The 21378-nt window shown below is 38.4% G+C and overlaps 1 protein-coding gene across 3 annotated transcripts in view; it reads left to right on the forward strand.

Annotated features, from left to right (window-relative positions):
- The window catches only part of LOC122806621 (collagen and calcium-binding EGF domain-containing protein 1-like), an 876736-nt gene that overhangs the window by 508405 nt on the left and 346953 nt on the right, over window positions 1–21378 (forward strand). Inside the window, exon 5 of one of the 3 annotated variants that reach the window (XM_044077195.1) lies at window positions 9943–10085. The exons of 1 other annotated variant lie outside the window; for it this stretch is intronic. In XM_044077195.1, coding sequence (XP_043933130.1) covers window positions 9943–10085 — 143 coding nt within the window. The remainder of the gene's footprint in view (window positions 1–9942; window positions 10086–21378) is intronic. One more of the 3 variants, XM_044077194.1, reaches the window with a different exon arrangement.

Here is a 21378-nt window from a genome sequence, read left to right on the forward strand (position 1 = left end):
TTACAAATTGCTTAACATGAGCAAGTTATTAAACTAGGCATTCGCACACTATACTAAATAAATTCAAAATAGCTAAAGATTACAATATTTGATTAGCATGAAGTTCTGCTTATGTTATGACATAGTCTGGATACTGTTATAATACAATTCACTTGTACATTATGGTAACAAATGAGAGTATAAATTGAAGAATAACACCAACCTAAATGAAGCAAAAAAATCTACACTACTATACCATATATCCATATATACAAAAATGTTACCTTAGCTAATGGTGTTACTACTCTTAACTAAAAGGTGTGTTTACTATCTTTATGTATTTACATGTTTTGCCATTTATGCTAACATATCAATTAAAGCTTTGCAGTAGTTATGATAATATGTTTGTTTCTTTTGACTTTTTGTATAAAGCTTCTTAGGCAATATATGCTTTTTTGACATGTTCTTATATTCTGACCAAGATAGTTTGGATCTGTCCATCAAGTTTTTAGCTATGTAAAATTTTAATAGGGTGCATAATGTTAGTGTAATGTGTTTGCTGAGACTATTATTATTGCTTTTGAAAATATGTAGTATTGCTGTCTCCATGACAAAGTAGATCTTCAGTAGCGTGTTTTTTCTAAGAGGAATCTCAGTGAGCACCACTTTAGTACTATTCTTAACTGTAGCTTAAACTTTCACTTGTAGCATGTGTAGATTGTTATCTCTCTGCTTACAACTGTATTTCAGGGCTGGAAGCTCACTGAACCACTGTATTTCAGGGCTGGAAGCTCACTGAACCTGGACTGATACTATCTCTCCCTCCACTCTTCCCTTGGCTACATGACACCACTGGTGTATACCTGTGAGCCCCTGCTTGTGACTAGGCAATGGTAGCAATACTGGATGTGTCATTAGTTTTGCTGGCCCTGCTAACTACAGTTGCAAACATCCTGAGGACTGCTGACTCTTCTCCTGCCTGCTCTTCAAGTAGTATACTCCTCTGCCAGTGGTAACATCAGCTGGGAGCATTCTCACACATTCCCCCTGGCATACCCCAGAACACATGCCTATTGTCAGGAACCCCCCCCATCCCCTACAGCTGTTAGTGGAACCCTATTTGTATGACATGACACAGCTGTATCTCTGCACAGGTCTGACACTACCACTACACGCCTGGTATACCCCACTGTCCAGCATAGCTTTGCCCCTTCCCACTATCTACCTATCCCTGTCCAGCCCTGTCTTATGCAGATTATCCATACAACGTATGTGTAACATTGGTATCGCGCTCTTCCCACATATCACCTGCCCACTAATATTGTCTACATAATTCATAGGTGTACATTTATTCTACAAAGATGGCAGATATCTGCAACAAGTTTAGCTTTACTGATACTGAAGTTCTATTGCGGGCTCTTAAGACCCACAGACAATGCCTACATGGGAGAGAGGGCACCCATCAGTCTATACATGTCTACATGTTGGACAAAGTAGTCTGTGATGTGAAAGTTATGGCTAGGAGGAACTGCAGAACACAGCCATGTCAGAAGTATGTCAATGACATGATAAGGAAGTTTGTCAATGACATAAGTAAGTATCTTAATGACATGATAAGGTATGCCTTGTTGAAGGCACATACATCATACTGATGGAAAGGATTGCAACTGGAATGGGCACATTTTAGTGCAGCCCTCATGGGCAATGGCGAGTTGTTCTTGAGATCCTAACAGATAGAATATGAGGGTACAGGTATCATGCCAAGAGGCGTGGACACTGAGTCTGGGAGTGAACAGCACATATTTCACATGGATATCAGCACAGTTGGTAGCCATATGGTATAAGCAATAAACTGACAATGCCCAAATTAACATCAAGAACACACTGAGTGCTGCCTGTGTGTTCCATAGGTACATTGGGTGCTCAGACACAGAGGAGCATTTGGGTCAGCACCAATGAGTATTACAGCTTGCATGGCAGGCACTATAACTTTGAGATTTCCTGTATTATACATTCACAGGACAGAATATTGCTATGTGACATCTGTAGAATCTGGATTAGGACAACATATTGAGGTCAGCACCTGTTAGCATCTGATGATGATGCTGGTACGTGGCACACTGACCGTCTCTCTTCCTTCTGGGTGGTTCTACACTTATTGACCAGGGTGTAACTGTGAATTCCCCTCACCTGCTGTCCTAAAGGATGCACAGCATTGGTGAGTCATGATGCTTTTTGAGGGGCTCCCCTAAGACAGACAGGACTGGCATCACTACTACTGCTCCCTTTGCCAAAGTACTGTAAAGACATCCTCCTTACAGTGGGAAATCAGTGGTTCAAGTTAGCAGGCACAGATATGTGAGCAGCCATAACCATCAATCAGCAGATGTGCAGGGCTGTAATCCAGACACAGTTCCCAGCTACACATGCCAACCTGGAAATGATAGGAGTGGGAAGTGTCCTTGGGGTAGCTGTCATCCAGCACTACAGAAGCATCGGGGAGATGATGTAACCCACGGAGGATACTATGATTGAACTCAAGTAGCCTGTGGCGGCACATATTGCATTCATGACCATTTCTATGCAGGAGTTAGCCAGTGCTACCTTCAACACTCCTTTATGCCTATGGTTAGGGTGTGCACATACCTGTTGTGGCCACAGAAGATGACCATCACAGGGAAAACAGTTATACCCTTCCCTATGCTGGGAGCAGCCTCACAGCAGACGCACCTGAGCACCTCAGGCACGTATCCTATACTGGCCATGCTCCACTAGTTACACTACTTCTGTGTCTCATTTATCTTCTACTCCAACTACGTTTACCCATCACAGGGGCCACACTGCAAAGGTAATTAGTGCCTAGTCATGTCTCACCATTTCAGTGGCCACACTACAGATGTCTGTAGTGGGTCCCTTCTTAGCTAACAGAGGAAATCCTCTGACAGCGATGACCATCCATGACTTATGTTTTGACCTCCATTGACTAGTAGTCCCACACTCCCTAGTTGTGTAGACAGCCATGCATTTCTAGGAATCTGTGCAACTGATGATAGCTCTGACACTTGCCATCCTCCTTTCTGTGTACTGTACACAATAATATTCTGATATACATTGTGGCTCGAGCATGCACTGCCCAGGATAGCCTATATAGAACACTGTGCGCACCATGTTATTCTCTATGACAAAGCACTACCACCATGTGCACTTCACCTGTGCTGCTGAATACTGTGTGTGCAGTGACAACAATATGCAGGTAGCTCTTGCAGGTATGGAAGGTCACAGTTTTGACAACTGGCCTGCCTATTTTCTGAGGATCATATTATGAAGCATGCAACATGCTATATACAGTTGACAAGCTGTAGTGGGGGGGAATACTGTAGTGCTCTGCCAAGATGGAACTCTGATTTCAGGTGGCCAGACACATGTTCTAGAACATTCCTGTTTTGGGCATGGGTGGTGGTATATATATATATATATATATATATGTATAGCTGTTCAGACATGCATTCTGTATTTAGTACAAGCATCATCAATCAAGTGTCTAGGGGAAATCCTGAATCACCTGCACCCCAGTAGGGACATATGATAGAGGACAGAGATTTTGGGGGGGGGGTTAAGCATAGGTACAATGGTGCAATAAGTATACCCTCCCCCCACAGGTCCTACTCACCTTCTACAGAACCATGATTGAGAGTGTACTGACAAACAACATTGTTGTTTGGTATGGAAATTGCTCTCAAGCTGATTGGAAGGCACTGGATAAGATTGTTAAACAGGCCATAAAAATCAGTGGCTCCGACCTTCAATCCCTACAGGACATATATTCAAACAGATGCTATGAGAGAGTCTAAAAACTATTGAAGGATATACACCATCCGGCTCATGGACTGTTCAAACTCCTGCCAACAAGGAAGTGCTACAGAAGCATTAGATGCAGGACATCCAGATTTCATGGCAACGTCTTCCCACATGACATCAGACTGCTGAACAACAAACTCATAGCCTAACCCGCTAAATGGGTAAAACATTATTTGGGTGCAATATGGCATTGTTGTTTACATAAATTCTCTGAATGTCTCACTTCATATGTCTCTATCTGCACTAGGAAAACTGTGAACTGTAAGTTTATGGTATATATTGGTCATGGGTAAGTTTAGATGTGTGCCTCTCTTATTTATTGTAGTACTGTTTTATGCATATGCTTATATTTCTACTGAGTTTATTCCTGGTGTTGTATTTGTTGTGTTTCCAATGTAAATAGTGCTTTCAAATTTGGTTTACTTTATTTACTGTTTTGTATCTTATTTTTTTATCTGTGCTGATCTGTATGAGAATAAAGTTTACTTTGACTTTGACTTGAAACTGTCTGAGTTTTTTGTGAGTGTATCAGTATGCTTACCTGTGATCATCAATAATTGAACATTTGATTCACCCAAGCTAAACCTTACAATGTATGCAGATGACAGTGGAGTACTAAGTTCCGACACCTGACTTTGTAATATTCAAAGGAAATTACAAAAGGATTTTAAGCAAATATGGAAATGGTTAGTTGACAAAAGTAGTAATTAATTGTAACAAAACAACTACAATGCTTTTTGGTACTCATCATAAATAAATCTATCTGTGACAGTCTCAGACCCACAAAGAACCTGTCTACCCATAGTAACTCAAAAAAATATAATGAATCAGACTATACCAATGCTTCACGTTTGGCATACTCATAGGAAACAACAAATTGAATTATGTTGCAATGCAAAGTATCTTATAGATATTGAAACACACATTCCCAAGAAGCCTGAGAAACCACTGCAATATGGATGCTAATACCAAAAATTGTATATAACCTGCATATCTTTATCCTGCATTCGACCGAGAATAGTCATACTACTTAAGTAATAAATTATTTATGTATATTTGTTACCTTAGCAAGTCAAAAGGAGCAACATTGTTTAACACAACAGAGAACCAAGTTGGTGCTTGTAACAGCAATGACTACATTTTTAATAAATGCCATGTCCTCCCCTAACATACCATACCTCTCAACTGTCCCTGATTTTCAGGGACGTCACTGATTTTGACTCAAATTTTAACTCTGTCCCTCTTAATCCCTCCTAAAACTAGTGACTTTTGGAGGAAATGTGGTGAATTACACTTAATGAATAATGACAATAATTAAGAGTTATAAACTTCTTTTACTTCAGAAAATGTGTATTAATTCATATGCTCTGATTCTGTCAATGTTTCAAGTTAAGTGTCACTGATTGTCCCTGATTTTTGCTTGACTTGTCCCTGATTCTGTTGAAATTTGTCCCCAATTGGTTGAGAGGTCTGATAAACACTTTTAATAAATGCCATGTCCTCCCCTATCATAAACACGTTTAATAAATGTCATGCCCTCCCCTATCATAAACACTTTTAATAAATGCCATGCCCTCCCCATCATAAAACTAAAGCACAAGGACACTGATACCTCATTCAATTAAAATTATTCAGATTTCATTATCATAATCAGACTGCCATTCATTAAAGCACTAGGTTAAATGGCCTAATCAAAATTAGCTCCCACATCAGAAACTCCTTTCCAGAAGACACTTGAAAGATAACCAATTGTGAAAACATCAAATGAAAACAAATACATTTAGAGATAGTATACAGGTGCTAATGCACAGGTTAGAAGACAACTGTAGCAGTGTGATCACAGAATATCTATTAAAATATTGGCCTAACAATTAAACAGCTTGTGGAAATGTTTTTTCATCGTATTTTCTTTTTCATTCTATAACCTCACAACACTACTGTACTAGTATATCACTGCTATTGGTATACTGCTGTATTTTTATTGTGTAATTTCAATATACTGTAACTGACCATTTCACATGGGCTATGGCTGAAAAAGGTCTGAAGATCAGCTCACTGACTCAGTGAGACAATGACCTAATAAGCTAACCTAATACTAGGTAGGCCTGTGGAAACGCCATGTGCAGGAAGCAACAATACAAATGACTCGTATGCCATATTTGGGTATTACAGGCATTGCCAGTGTGCTGTGCAGACACATACATTTATCAGCAGTATGCAGTAGAAAAACAAATAATAAGATTACAGGAACTTACTTAGACAACTGAAAATAAAAATGTATTAAAACATTACTTCTACCACCTCAACAATTAAGGTTTTCAACAGAGACTATGAGCTCCTGTTTGTTACACACTACTTGTCAGTTCATGGAATTGGAGCCCTTCCTGTTGACATAATGCTGTCCATGGACACCTGAGTGAGGCCTATATCTGCCACATGGGTGCAAGCTATATCTCTCAGCACTTCAGAGAGGTGGCAGTATCTTAAAAATTACACGTAATAATGGTTCTCTCTCATGCTGTGTTGTGAAACTAAATGTACTTATCCACATATGTCAGTAATTTATTACGGAACACCTTCAATATTATTCAGGCCAATATCTTTTAGATACCCAATATGATCTCAGTTCATTTCTAGAAGACTGCTATAACCAGAAAGGTAAAAACTGCATGTAACTTGACATCTGTTGGTATGAGAAGTCCATGCATTCCTCCACTTGCAGTTTGTGGGCCAACGAGGTTATCCAATGTCTGTATAATATCTTTGCCTACTCAAAAGTGGTCTAGTAGCTGCTGCCAGCTAGTGTAATGTAACTCTTTGCTGGTATCATTTTTGCTGGCATGTGTGGCCACATTGCTACTCTGTGAGACTGCTAGCCTTGGTTAATAAATGTTGAGGAATTATAAATAAATGTTTGTCTACTTTTTGCCTTTATACCTGGTTGAAAGTTCTTGCAGTACTACCCATCTGAGAAATGTTAATCATGACCTACAGTCCCTGGTATTTGTATCTTATGATGCACTCATTAGAGTGTGATTTTTCTTTTACATGCCACAGCAAACATAGTAACCGATTTTAAATAGTGCTCTTATAAAGTTAGAAAATTGCTAAAATGAAAGGTTTTGTGTGTTAACATATATTTTCTGAATTACATAAAGTCTGAAACTCAAATATCTGCCATTATTTAGTAAATTCAATCCTCATTGACTTGCCAAATAGCAACACATTGATTGTTGCATTTTATTTTTAACAACAGTATGAACAATGCGTTTTGTTTCTGTGGAAATAGTTACTCATTTATGTATTTTCAGGTGTCTAAGCTAAGATATGATGTTAGTTGTGTTGTGCATAACTTTTACCTGCCCAGTTTATTGCAGAATGTCCGCACACACACACACACACACACACACACACACACACACACACACACACACACACACACACACACAAGCACACACAGAACCTTTAACAAAGTGCTGCTGCAAACCTCATACATGATACCCATGTGTACAATCTATCTCCTTGATCTACTCCCAGCACTATCATCATTTCATCCTGTCTCTATCACCCTCTAAATAGTTTCAGAAATAAACTTTTGTTCCCTTGTAAACTGTACTACACACATTCTCTTATAGTTCTTTACATTTTCTTAATTAACTAACGAACTGACAAACTAACTAACTGTTAATGAAAAACAAACTAGTAGTTTACATAGAGAAGAACTGAAGCAATGCACCACATTTCCCTTGCTTTCCCACGAGCATGTACGTGTTTGTTAAGAATGTGACAGAGCTTCTATGAGTATAATTACGGTGCTTATTTCTAATATCATATTCATTGCTAATTTTCAAACAGACCCATACCATTCATTGACTTCCTCCCCTACATACCAAACAAAAACATTTTATCCATACACATACTGCTTCCACTCAAAACATTAATAAAAAAACAGTGCACTGCTGTGAACCAAAAATGATAGTATGTGTGACAACAAAATGAAAGTAATGCAGCCACCAGTTTAGAAAATATATTTAATTTAGCAATCAGCAGCAAAAGAAATTCATTATACTCTAGTAGAATCCATACTATTTGTGATTTCCCAAATTTATTTTCTTTTACTTTATTTTGTTTTACTTTGTTTGTTGATTGCTTGTGTTGACCAGAAAGTCTTTCTAGGTGGAAAAAAAACATTTTCAGCAGATTCAGAGAGAAAGAAACATACCTAGTGTGTTGAATTGTTTTAATGTACAATAATGAGAAAATAAAAACATCGACTTAACATACAATAGTGAGAAAACAAACACTGACAAGATACATATGAATAGTCAGTATACAGACATATTATAGTCATAATACAGGCAATACAATGACATAAAAATCATTCAAATATCAGAAAGTGTGTTTAGAATAACAAAATTAAGACACAAAATGTTTTGTAATAAGACAGTAGTATACTAATCTTTAATAACAATGTAAAGTTGGGGAGAGCATGGTACAGTTTGTGGCCACAGGGACGTAAAAGTACAGGATAACATACAAAGCCATTGTCCAAATAGTAATTTTAGAGCAATATTTCATAGGTTTATAGTTGTTTACTAGGCTAACAACCACATGGGCCTTTTTAAGCCTAGCTATGCATCCCAAATCTCTTACAAGTTCTGATACCCTTGATAAGTGTAAGCAGGAGTTTGGGAGATGAACCATTTACAGGTTACTTGTGTCCATTAGAGACATAGGTGCCAAACCAGGGATGAATTTCCAGTTTCCTATCTATTTGTCCAAGTTGCACTTGAATAGGGTTAGGGAGGGACTCTGCTTCACATGGATGGGGAGCCTGTTCTATAGACGTGGTAGTCTCTGCGACACATACCTATCTCTCCAGCAGGTCCTATTTATATTACAGGCAAGACTTAAGTCTTTAGAATGGGTAATTCTGCTGCTGTTTGTTTAGTGGATATGCAGGAGGTCCATCAGAGTGGGGTCTGACAATGCCTGGTATGCCAGGCATAAGGATGTGGATACTGCCAGATTCAAACCATCAACACCATCACCCATGCTAATGTCCTAGCCTACTGAGCCACACAGGCTGCCACTATGATATGGAGCCTCATTAATATCAACATTGCTGTCATTTGAACTTCCTGCTGAATGCATAATAATAATCCTTGTAAGGGTTTAGAATTCCAACATCCAAAGTTAAACCAATAACTTGGACATATGTAGTTTCAATAGAAAAACAACTTTGTCCTTAGAAATGCTTTCACGCACTCAAGTGACATCACAGGTCAGAGGGCATTCTACAGAGAATTACAGAGGGGTGGAGCATTACACAATGGAAAATAACTGAAAACAAGGTAAACATGACTGTAAACTAAGAAACAATTATTGAGAAACTACAGAATTAGACATTACAAAAATAAAATAGCCATGAGGTTAGGAATAGTGACAGATGACTTTAATATTCGCATACAAGTATAACCTCCTCTATCTACTGTACACCTCTTGTAAGAAGGTTGCAGGAAAACACTGCTGCATAGCTGTATATGTAGTAATTGCCTGTTTGTGGACTCTGCCTGAGAAATCAGGTAATTTCCCTAATATCTCATCCTATCATTTGTGGAATCATGGCATCCCATGTGAGTGGAGGTCTGCACGCTGAAAACTGTACTAAATGCAGAACATTGTGTCATGTTAACTAACAAACTAAACAGTAGCACCTGTGTGAGCCCCTGTGAATAAGAGGAGTACACTGAGATCAACATGTTATTTTTACAGTCTTATTGGAATATAATGATAATTAGCTCATGCCTTCTATTTAAAAATAAACTATCTAGACTGTTACTTACTGCAGTGAACAAAAAACGAGTTGCAGTTTTTGCCAGTAAATATATTTCTAACAGTTATAACCAGGTCTAAAATTAGATCATTAGAAACATAATAAAAAGGACTATAGTTATTAAAAATACATGTCAGTCACTTTTACACTACTATAATCTACAGCTATATTGTAGCAGGAAAAAAAGAACATATCCATTAAGTTCCTACTTTATTTCACAATGATGCATGCCCAACTTTTTCACTTCTGAATTTTTGTTTTTGTACCAGATGTTAACGAATGTGCTGAGAGTAATGGTACCCTGTGTGAGCAGATGTGCATAAACACTCCAGGAAGTTATAAATGTCATTGCCGTGAAGGTTATCACCTCAGTGTGGATGGCAAGTCATGTATTTCACTTGGCAAGGGTACGGTAAGCAATTTTTTATCATATTTTTAATAATAGATACAGGAGTCTTTAATGTATTTCATTGTGAACTATAATCCTCAGACTTTGCAGAAAGTAATAATTCATGTGCAGAACATAGAATTGGCAAGACACCTGAGATGCAAATGACACAAGAGCACCAGATGAGGGTCCATGGTATCAGCCCTTAACCAATGCAAAATATCCAGAAAGCCAGACATGATAGTAATGGTGGCCATCTTTTATAAAATTAGCAGTAGTATGAGGTTCAGTGGTAATGGGTATGTCACTCCTTAATCTAATGCAGCCCATCCAGACATGATATATGATATCATGGAGACATCAAAATAGGTGCAGTTGTCTCTCTTAAATCAGCAGCGGCATGAGGCTTGGGTCTAAGAGGTGTCAAATCTCTCTTTTAGGTACAAAGCATAATGTCAACATTTGCCCTGTATGCAAAGTGACTTATGTGTTACCAGTGGTCAACATTTAACTTAGATTTGGAAAGGATCACACACTATATCCCCTAAAGGTAATGTGAATGACAGTCCCAGACATCACGAGGAAGTGTTGACATGTGAGATTGATGCTGACTTGCTCTTATGACTATATCTACTGGATAGAGGGGAACCTCTTCATATTGACCTAACAGTGATGCCAGACCTAGATCTTGACTGAGAGGTTCTGCTACATGTTGTGGAAATCTGACAAGGCCTAACTGCCTTCTTTCTTCTGGGAATCAACATGACTGCTTGGAGTGCTTACTTGAGATGCACATGGTGTCTGGTCTACTCCTCTACGATGCATGCCAACTGTCCCTTGACCATTTCTAGGCATGTCCCCAGTGTGTATCTGGTAAGTCCTTACTAGTATGTGCATTGAGGCTGATGTGGATGCGTTTGTGCACATGAGAATTATTATGGCATTTTACCTGGCCTTCATCATTGCCATGTGCTCACGAATTTACTCGCATACACCTTGCAGCACTCTAACCATCTCTACCTGACTCTGAGTGACAGTAGTAGGGTTGCCACCTATCCATTTTTCTTTCAGAATATCTGGAAATTAACCTGATTGTCCAGTAGTCTGGAAAACACTGCTCATACTCCAGTACCAGCAGATTTACTCTGCTTTTCTGAAAAAAAAAAAGAAAAACAGCATCGCAAACAAGGAAAAGAGAATGCTCCTGCTTCCCATGATGTGATTATGAAATCACAAGATGGGGGAAATGAGCAAGGAGAGGGAGGAGATGGGCAGAGCTAGGGAAGGTGTGAAGGGTGTGACCTTGGTCCGATTTTGGCCGCAAAAAAAGGTGGCAACCCTAGGCAGTAACCTGTGCCGGAAGTATGACACAACACATTTGCTGCTGTGCAGACAAGGCCTTGCAATTATCTGGAGCTAACTGTGAAGTATGTGTTCACCTGGCACCTCTGAGTACAGGTTTGACAGTGGGTACTGTTACCTCTGAAATGTTGGTCTCTTCTTCATGGTGCTCAGGCTCTGCACAAGAAACACGTGTTGAGCTACCATGACTTTATTCTGAATCTCTCTCTGTATGTTTTGGCTCCCCTTTTCCAAAAAAGAGACTGACACATTCACTGAGTCTTTGAACATATGATTTGCCTCAGGAGCGATGTCTCTCCTGTGTCTTGTTCCTACAGCTGCAACATTTTGTAACTCGCAAGTACGTGTTAGCAAAGAATCACCCCTTCCTCATCTATGTAACTCCAACCAGTTCTGTGTTAAGCATTCATTCATTAATTAAGCAGTAGTAGTAGAAGCATGTGTGGCATTAATTATGATGCCTACTTTCGTTAGCACCAATGACTGTGTTATCTGCTGCATTATGTGCGAGATTGGGTTTAGTGACATGGAGGCCTAGATGGATTTGCTCTAAGGGTGTGGTAAAGTGGCATGTACTTCATTCCTTAGTTATAGGAAGGTTGCCTGTGGTGTTATCCTGAGCATTCTCAGTGTCTGCAATAAGCCACTCTACAAATGTAATAGTTATGGAGACAAACTGAATATGACAACTGTAGACAGATGTATTGCAATACTTTTTGAATTGACAGTAACTAGATGTCAAACTGAAATTCAATGCTGATTGCCTTTTTTCAAAAATGCTGTGCTGTCTTTGTGTTTTATAAACCCTTTTCAGTTCATTCCTGCTCTCCCTTGGTTTTCACATAAATGCGGGGCCCATTAGCTTTTAAAATGACAGACTGTAAAACATTAGTGTAATTTCAGTCAGGTTGAAAATTTCCTCATGCAGATGGAGCTCAGTTGCTCTTTGCTGCATGAATTGAATCGAAGCACATTTGTGGAAGTGCTGTCATTGATGTAGCTACCTTTGCACTGCTTCTGATGAGCTGTCCTCTTCTCATGCATGCAACGTGAGCACCATGCAAGCCTCAGCTTATGTGTGTGAAGCTGGTGCATGTGAAACTACTCACATTCTTATGCCTTTTTGTGCTCACCTCCTGCTTGTGCAAGATGCAAGGGGCTAACCAGAATGATGTTATACCCTAATGGGTGTTTTTCGCAACCTAGTTGTCAAAGTTTCATATCGCTACATATTTATTTTATTTGGCATTTGTTTACCAGGAAAGTCCAACTGGGCCATAAAGAATCCATTTTCAGTGGAGGCCTGGAGAGAAAAGCTCCATAAGACAATATGATTATATATGAAACAATATTAGACAGATTAGCATAGTAGTATAAACATAAACATTCACTTAACAGTAGCTGAAATAATCAACATATCATTAGCACTAATACAACAATCAGTTACAAACACATAGGATAGTTTCAGTGTATAGTCCATTTTAGTCAAAGCTAGTCACAGCATTATGTATTGGGGTAGTTACTGGGAAAATATAAAGTAGTTGAGATGGTTGTTCTAAAGAAAAGGGAGAGGGTGTAGTAGTAGGAACACGGGGTGAGAGAGGTAGAATGAATAGGAACAGTAAGGGGGTTAAGGCAGATGGAGTTAGGAGTAGCAGACTTAGGAGGTGGAGGTGTGATGATATGGCAAGAGTTATTAGCCTGGGGTCAAAATGCAGCAGATCCAGGATTTAGAGAGGTGTTCCTTAAGTGTGAACTTGAAGGATGTGTGTATGTGGTTGGATCTGATAGATAAGTGGACTGAGAAGGAGTATAGGTTATGTTCGGCTGATTTCATGGGACGATGCTCTTGTAAAAGCTGCTTGTTTTCTGACCTAAGAGATCTGCTTGGTATGTAGGAGTGAAAGATTGTATTTAAGGCTGGGCAGGCCATGAGTCTGTGAGTGATTTTGTGTACTGTGTTGAGCTGGATGAAAGTAAGGTAATCCAGAAGTTCAAGTCATTTGTGATTGCGGAGGGGTATACAGTGGTGAGTGGAGCATTTTGCATTGGCGGCGAACTTAGCAATTTTGCTGTAACAAGTTTCGAGCTTAGAATTTATGCAGGTTTGAAGGTTAATCAGAACTGGGGCTCCATATAAGAGAGCGGGTAGGAAGTAGGAAGTGGTTAGTGAGTGTTTAGAGTGAGAGTCTAGGAAATGTTTGTGCTGGTAGAGAATTCCATGTTTCTGGTGTGTTTTCCTAATGCTATTTTGTATATGTAGGACAAACTTATGGTGTTCGTCAATGGTGACACCTAGTGGTTTTGTGTGGGGAACATGTTCAATTATTGTGTCGTTCTGTGATAGAATAGTAAATTGGCTTTTATTTAGGGAGTGCATTTTGGGGGTGTAAAGTATAAGTATAGTTTTGGTGGGTGGGGCAGTAGCTGATTATTAGTAAGCCAGCTCTCAATGGATGTAAAAGCAGTTTGGGTGATTTGTTGAAGGTGTGATATAGAATCAGATGAACAGATGACTGTAGAGTCATCAGCATATTGTATGAGTGCACTCTGTTGGGAGGAGGCATCTAGGTCATTAGTATAGATGCTGAATAAGGGAGGGCTAAGTATAGAGCCTTGGGAAACTTCACTTGAGGTGTTCTGGAAAGAAGAGAGTCAGTCTAGCCATTTAACTGCCTGCTGTCTATTAGAGAGGTAAATAGTAAATCACCTGGTGGTGGGAGGTGATACTCCAAGGTTATTGAACTTTTGGGTCTATATTAAATAAATTAAAGTTTATCTTACCGAACGCTGACATTATCGAAAATCCCAGAACTTGAAACAGCAATTGTGGGGGGCTGTGCCCCCCACCCCCCTGCTAAATATATATTCCAACTCTGAGATCGCACTACAGTGAGGAAAGGGCAAATATTCCCATCTTCTCTCTACTGCGATCTCACAATTCCGGTTTTGGGTTCCGGGATTTTCGCTCATGATAGCGTTCGGTAAGATAAACTTTTGTTTATCTAATATAGACCCGAGCTTTTATGTTGCAGGAGATGGGTGATTGCCTCAGTTTAGCGAAAGGGATCCTCCACTCAAACAAACAGTGTTATCACAGGTATGATAACCTGCAGAAGCAGGAAAAGAACCAGCTGGCTGTGTAGAGTTTAGAAATACAAGCCCAAAGGCAGAGATCAACAGCAGGTAGTCCATTTCCTATATATGTTAGATATAATATACAATAATTATGTACAGATATATCTATATAATTATGTATATGTACACACACACACATATATATATATATATATATATATATATATATATCTATGTATATGTATATATATATATATATATATATATATATATATATATATATATATATAGGGGTCCACTTCAAAATACTGACTTTCAAAATACCTAAACTCAAAATACTGAGACCAAAATCTCTAAAGCTAAAAATACTGCAACTCAAAATATTGAAAAAAAATCCACAGTACAGCAACACAACTATATTGCAGCAGAACTACATACAGAAACATATTAGTCTTCTGCAAATATAAGCAGGGGGCAAGCCCCTCTGCATCCCCCACACCCCCTGCTACTTAAATATATCAACTCCGAGATTGCACTTCACTACACTAAAGTGCAATCTTGGAGTTGATATATAACAACGAGGTAAAGATGGTGCAGGGTGGCTTGCCCCCCCCTGCTTATACTTGGAGAAGAGTAATATGGTTTGTGTTTTATTTGTTTCAGTATGTACTTGTGCTGGAATATAATACGTTTTGGTATCCTGTGTGTTTTCAGTATTTTGAGTGTTCAGCTTTAGAGATTTTGGTCTCAGTATTTTGAGTTTAGGTATTTTGAAAATCAATATTTTGAAGTGGATCCATATATCTATATATATATATATATATATATATATATATATATATATATATATATATACATACATACATACATATATATATATATATATATATATATATATATATATATATGCCTTTATGTATTGTGCACTATTTGTACTTCATAGGTTAGGAAAGAATTTAAAATGATGTAACTGTCATTCAGAATATTTCAGGATCATAGTTGTCATAAAAGTTTTGAAATGTTGAGATAGTACATACATATTTGAATTACTTGCAGAGTAACGTTTTATTTGCTATACTTTAGAGTGTTTTATTCTGTTAATGCTATTTACTTGTGCTGGGCTATCATACTCTTAAATCAGTTCGTCTGGTGAAACTTTTAGTCAGAATTGTATTTTCAATTGCGTTACTTATATGCTGTACTACTAAGGGTCATTGCAGCAGGTTTTTCAGAGTTGAACTGCTATTGATAATATATTGGGGATTTCCAGAACTTACTTTGAGTTCTGTAAATGTTAAATAAAGATGCAGTCAACCCATCATTAGGAGGGGGAGAGTACAAACTTATTGAAATACATAATTATCCTTTGCATTAATTGAAACTGTAATATTTTAGGCCATGATTAATGGCATAAATATAATAATGAAGTCATCACTGTTATATAATATAAGTAACAGTAATGCTAATAACGTATATTAAAAAAAACATACATTAATGGCAATAAGCCCTTTCAGCTTACAGTGGAGACTTGAAAGTTGGTTGCAAGAAAAGAAACACCTGCAACATTCCATTCTTCCTAAAACTGACCAGCTGCTGTGGTTGCCATGGTAGCAAACTTTTGACATATACATAGATCAATGCATCAGTTCCCCACCGCCCAGTAAACATAATTGGTAGCTCTGAATGCATCACCTCAGGAATATTCAGTACTGCCTGTAACCAGAGCTGGATCCAACACTAGGTGACCAAGGCAGTTGCCTAGGGCCCACTGGCTTGGAGGGGGCCTACTGGGGGCTGCTATAACATTTAATTTTTAATTAAAAACAAAACATTTTATTTTTTTCCTCTAAGGATACACTCTGTGTATGTGTCATATGTCTTTAGTATGAAGACATATGATGCATGCACAGCAACTTGCGAAACTTAAAATGAACTTCACTCTTTGGGCTGCTGCTGTGGAACTGCTACTGCTTTCCCCTTTATTGGACTACTGCTTTTACTGAACATAAGGAGACTGTTATGCACATGCTTTGGCACTGCTACTGCTTTCCCCTTTCTCAGACTTAACTTCACTACAGAGAACTGGTTACAGAGTGGGGCCGAGCATTCCAGATGCTCACTCAGTAAAGAGTGTGTGTGTGCGTGTGTGTGTGTGTGTGTGTGTGTGTGTGTGTGTGTGTGTGTGTGTGTGTGTGTGTGTGTGTGTGTATAATACCAGACTGCTCACTTAGTCACAAGAGCTGCTGAAATGGGTAATTTTATCTTTTATTGTTTCACACACTGTTTAATGGAAAAAAATCTTCAAAACTTCAGGGGTGTATTTTCAAGGAATGCGAGTTTCAAGGGAAGCATTATTGCTGAAGCTAAGACTGTTTTCAATGGGTAACCGTTTTGCTTAATAAATGGCTATCAGTGTTTTTGCTATAGAATTTCAAAGCAGTGTTAGTAGCACAATGGGTGTTCAGAACTCCTAAGTGCACCTTTGGATGAGACTTCATACCGAGACCACATCTGTCAGTGTTAAAGTTAGGTCCTCTGAGATCTTTTACATCCATGTAAGCTACCAGAAAGAGTAGGGGGAACTTCCCAATGAACTAGCCAAATTTCTCCTATAAATACCACAGAGGGGTCTTCCCCGAAAAGAATTAACTAGCCTAGTGGGATTAACCTTGGCAACAAAGGATATTTAAATTAAACATTTTAAATTAAATCCATATGTCTGCCTTCATTTCAAAAGTAAAGAAAAAAATAGTATGCATGCTGAGAGTTTTCAGTAGTATTTAATGGAACTGGGGGCAGAAAGGCAAATAATGGGACCAGAATGACTATTTGGGGGAGCCAAGTCAATTCCCCTACCTAGGGTTCCATTTGACCATGGTCCACTCTGCTTGTAACAGTTTAAGTTGAACAGTATTCCCTCATTTCACCAAAGGTGTATAGAACACTACTTTTTTCAGGAAGGAATTCCTTCTCAAGTTTACAACCATCATTTTGCAGTAAATATTTCTTTATGGCCCAGTGTGCATATATTTACACAGTAAAATGCAGCATTTCCTAACAACTTAAGTATGGAGAACATGATAAAATGAAGAATGAAAGAGCGTGGGAGATGATGGCATACTTTAATCTGCATTACCAAAGAAATATGAAATACTGCAGTCCTTTAAGATAAGCTGCACACACGTTCAAGATTAATAACCTACCTCTGTTTTCTCATACTTTAACACAATTTCAAAGGAGAGAGGATTGTCTGCTTTCATAACCCTATAAGTATGGGATTACACAGAGAAAGAAATAACAGATACATATATAAGAAACAAAATATTGCATGATTACGTAACAGATTTCAAGATGTCATGATGTCCTAAATACAGTGGTCAGTAAATAAATTCACAGATATTTTTATAATGGTATTTTAGTAATCAGTCAGGTGAAAGGATATATAGTCTGTCAGTAATGAATAATTTGGATGTGAGAACATGCCTGAAGCTGAAGCAGTACATGTTAGCATTTGATGTTACACTACTTAATTGCTGATGGTTTATGGCATTTTACTGTAGAAACTAATACAGTTATTCAGCCAGATTACAGTAAAGGCAGAAACACTGATAGAAGCAGACCTAAACATCATCCAGTATTAAATTAATAGCTATTATTAATTATTATTAACTGCAAGATATGTAATTGGTTAATGATAATTTGATATTCATGAATAAAAATGTTATTGCTCTCACTCTTGAGTCATTCAAATAAAGATATTTGTTACTTAACAATTATGAGTCTTTTTGTTGTTTCCACCTCTCCCTCCCCCTCTCTCTCTCTCCTTCTTTCCCTTTTATATTCTATTTTCTACAGGGCCAGAAATGCTTTGGGGCAGATTTTCCCCAAGTCTTCCAGGTGCCGAAAAAACACCACCTCCCTCTGCCCATCTGGGAACTGCTTCACATGGTGGGAGTAGTGGTTCCATCACTTTAAGTACCCCAGTGTGTGGCACCCTTACAAGCCAGGAACATGGGCTTAAGACCTGGTCAAGGCTGCAGTCAAAAAGGTGGTGGAGAGGCACTGGGACACACAGGAATGTCTGCTCCAGTGGGTACAAGACTCGCTGCCCCAGTCAGCTCCAATCATTGAACCACCAGGGAGATTGACCCTCACATCATCTGCATCACCCTGGCCATCTGCATCAGAGCAGGGGAATATTTGAGGGCATCTAAACTGTGTTTTTAGCCTTCCTCACCCTCTTTCTTATCTGTCTACCATCTGTATGCATTGTCTCCCCCTCCTACTGTCAACCCAGCACACTTTTCCCGCCTGGACAGTCAGCTATTTTCCCTACTATTATAGTAAGAGCATAATGCATACCTCTCAACTGTCCATATTTTTTTAGAATCTCCAGATTTTTGCCTCATATTTTTGGTCTGTTCCTCATAAAATTTTTTTTCCTGGAAAATCACTGAGGCCTTAAATCAGTAAACAATGAGATTCATTTGAGTTTCAGAGTTGACATGCTACAGAAAATGCATGCTGACAAATATCCTATTATTCTAGCAGCTTTCAAAGTTTGTAAGAGCAATATTTAAAATCTGTCCTGATATTTGGGCCTTTGCCCCCCTCCCATTAATTTAGGCTTTGTCCAGATTTCTTGTTGGAAGATTTCTTCGGAAAAGGGGTTGAGGATGGATGGATTGATGGATGCAGACTGGGGGGAAAAAAAAAAAAAAAAAATATATATATATATATATATATATATATATATATATTTATATATATATATATATATATATATATATATATATATATATATATATATAATATATTCATATTAAAGCACATATCAGTTCTCTGTTACAGTATGTTTGCATGCATTTTTAAACAAGCTTGCAATGTTCATTTATTTCCTGTGTGTATTATTTCCATGAAGTAAACTGCCTCAGGCTTAAGTTTTACTTATTGTGAGGTTATTTTTTGGGAATTATAACAATGCCCTTTGTATTTAAACCTTTAGAGGCTTTGTTGTACTGCCTTTGTTTACATATCTGCTGTGTGGTAGTCGTGGCTCTCAGGTTGAACTCATATCTGTGTAGAGTTTCAAAAGTGAAACAAAAATACTTTTTCTCTTATTTCAGCTACTTTAAATGTACTCCCCTCATCTTTAGTTCTTATACTGTTTTGCTTTTCCTCCCTCAGGTATTTCACAGCTTTGCCAAGCTACTTGAACCTCTCCTCAAAACTGTAAACAAATATCAGTGATGCAGTGAACTCTAGCCAAATTCTTCCATAGACATCTTAGCAAATGGAAAGCAAGCAAAAAGGAAAATACTTAAGGTGCATTTCCCACTTATCCTTCCAGTTGTGCTTAGCGTCCTACAACTTCAGTTGTTCTGTTTCATAACCATGTTAAGGCAGGATGAATCTCCATGTCTGCTCTTTGCTTGACTCTTCCTTTCAAAACACTTCCATCTCCATAGATAGATTCCCTTTGGGTTTTATATATGTAGGCTGTTGTATCGGCTAAGAAATACTCTGTAGTAGTTATCCCCACACCATGGGGATCTACCCTTCCCCATTAAAGTGGTGGAACAACATACAATGCTTTACTGTCCTACAGTTATTAGTGACCCTTTTTTTCAAGTTCACCTTTCTGAACAACTCATACAGTGTACCTACCTTTTTTTGAGCTCACTACAAAACACAGGCCTTGACTGATTAACTCCCCAAAAAGTGGGAGTTGTGTCTTACTTCGCTCCCCTCCCATTCTCAATTCCCTAGCCACCTGTCAGACCACCTAATTTATCTGCATCCATAATCACATCCTCAAGACACACCTCTTAAAAAGATACCACCATTGAACCAAATAACCCTCTAATTTTACTGCCTTCATAGTCAGTACTATAATATTACTGGAAATCTTAACTCCCACTTAAAACTTCCTGTACAAACACAACACACAAGTTCAATCAATAAAATGTTCCTCATTCACCTGCTTGCTCTGTTCTACCTCCTCCTCCTCCTTTCGTCTTCACCTACCTCACTCACCCCTACAGCTAATAGCAAATATCTTCATAAAACACTCACCCAACCAATCACCATATCACCATGTATTACCCCTACATAAATAACATTTCCACCAACAAACCACTACCACAGCTGCCCAGTGATCAGATCAAACCCACCCCCAGTTCACTACTGTTAGTATCACTGTGCTATGTAATTACTAAGACTCAATGAATTTTGTCTCTGCCTACAAACACCAAAGACCTCCTTCAGACTATCATTTGTAATTTTTATAGTCTTTATAAAGAGCAACATTGAACCCAACTAGGCCCTGCAACTCCCTTTCCTCAACATCAGAACTGCTATCTTCTGACTCTGGCCTGTGCCCTCCTCAATACATATAGCATCTGAAACAAGGCAGACCACATAAATGCTTTTATTTCCCAGCACAACCCAGGCATTGTAGCAGTCACAGAATCTTAGGTCAAACAAGACTCTACCAACTTCCAATAATTGATTGTCTCCTACAAGTATGTCAGTGATGCCAAACCAGATAAAGCATCTGCTGGAGGCTGTCTAAGTATATACAAAAATAACTTTTGCCCAAAAGTCATTGCCCAAGGAAACTCCTCTTCAATTTGGTCCATACTGGGTTTTCAAAACTTCCAACTCACAAAGGCAAAGTGCTACTGATTGCTACAGCCTCTCTACCACATCCCTCTTCCCTAAATAAATTCAGTCACTTATCACTAACACCCTTAGCTGTCCCAAAATAGTAACATAATCATTCTAGGTGATTTCAGTCTCAATTATCTTGGCCCCTTTCATCCAACATGGGTACTTTGCTAACAGACCCAGGTCTTCATCAACTCAAAAAAACAAA

Source organism: Protopterus annectens, chromosome 7.part0, assembly GCF_019279795.1.
Source record: "Protopterus annectens isolate FY-2018-M chromosome 7.part0, PAN1.0, whole genome shotgun sequence".
In the NCBI taxonomy this organism is placed as follows: Eukaryota; Metazoa; Chordata; order Ceratodontiformes; family Protopteridae; genus Protopterus; species Protopterus annectens.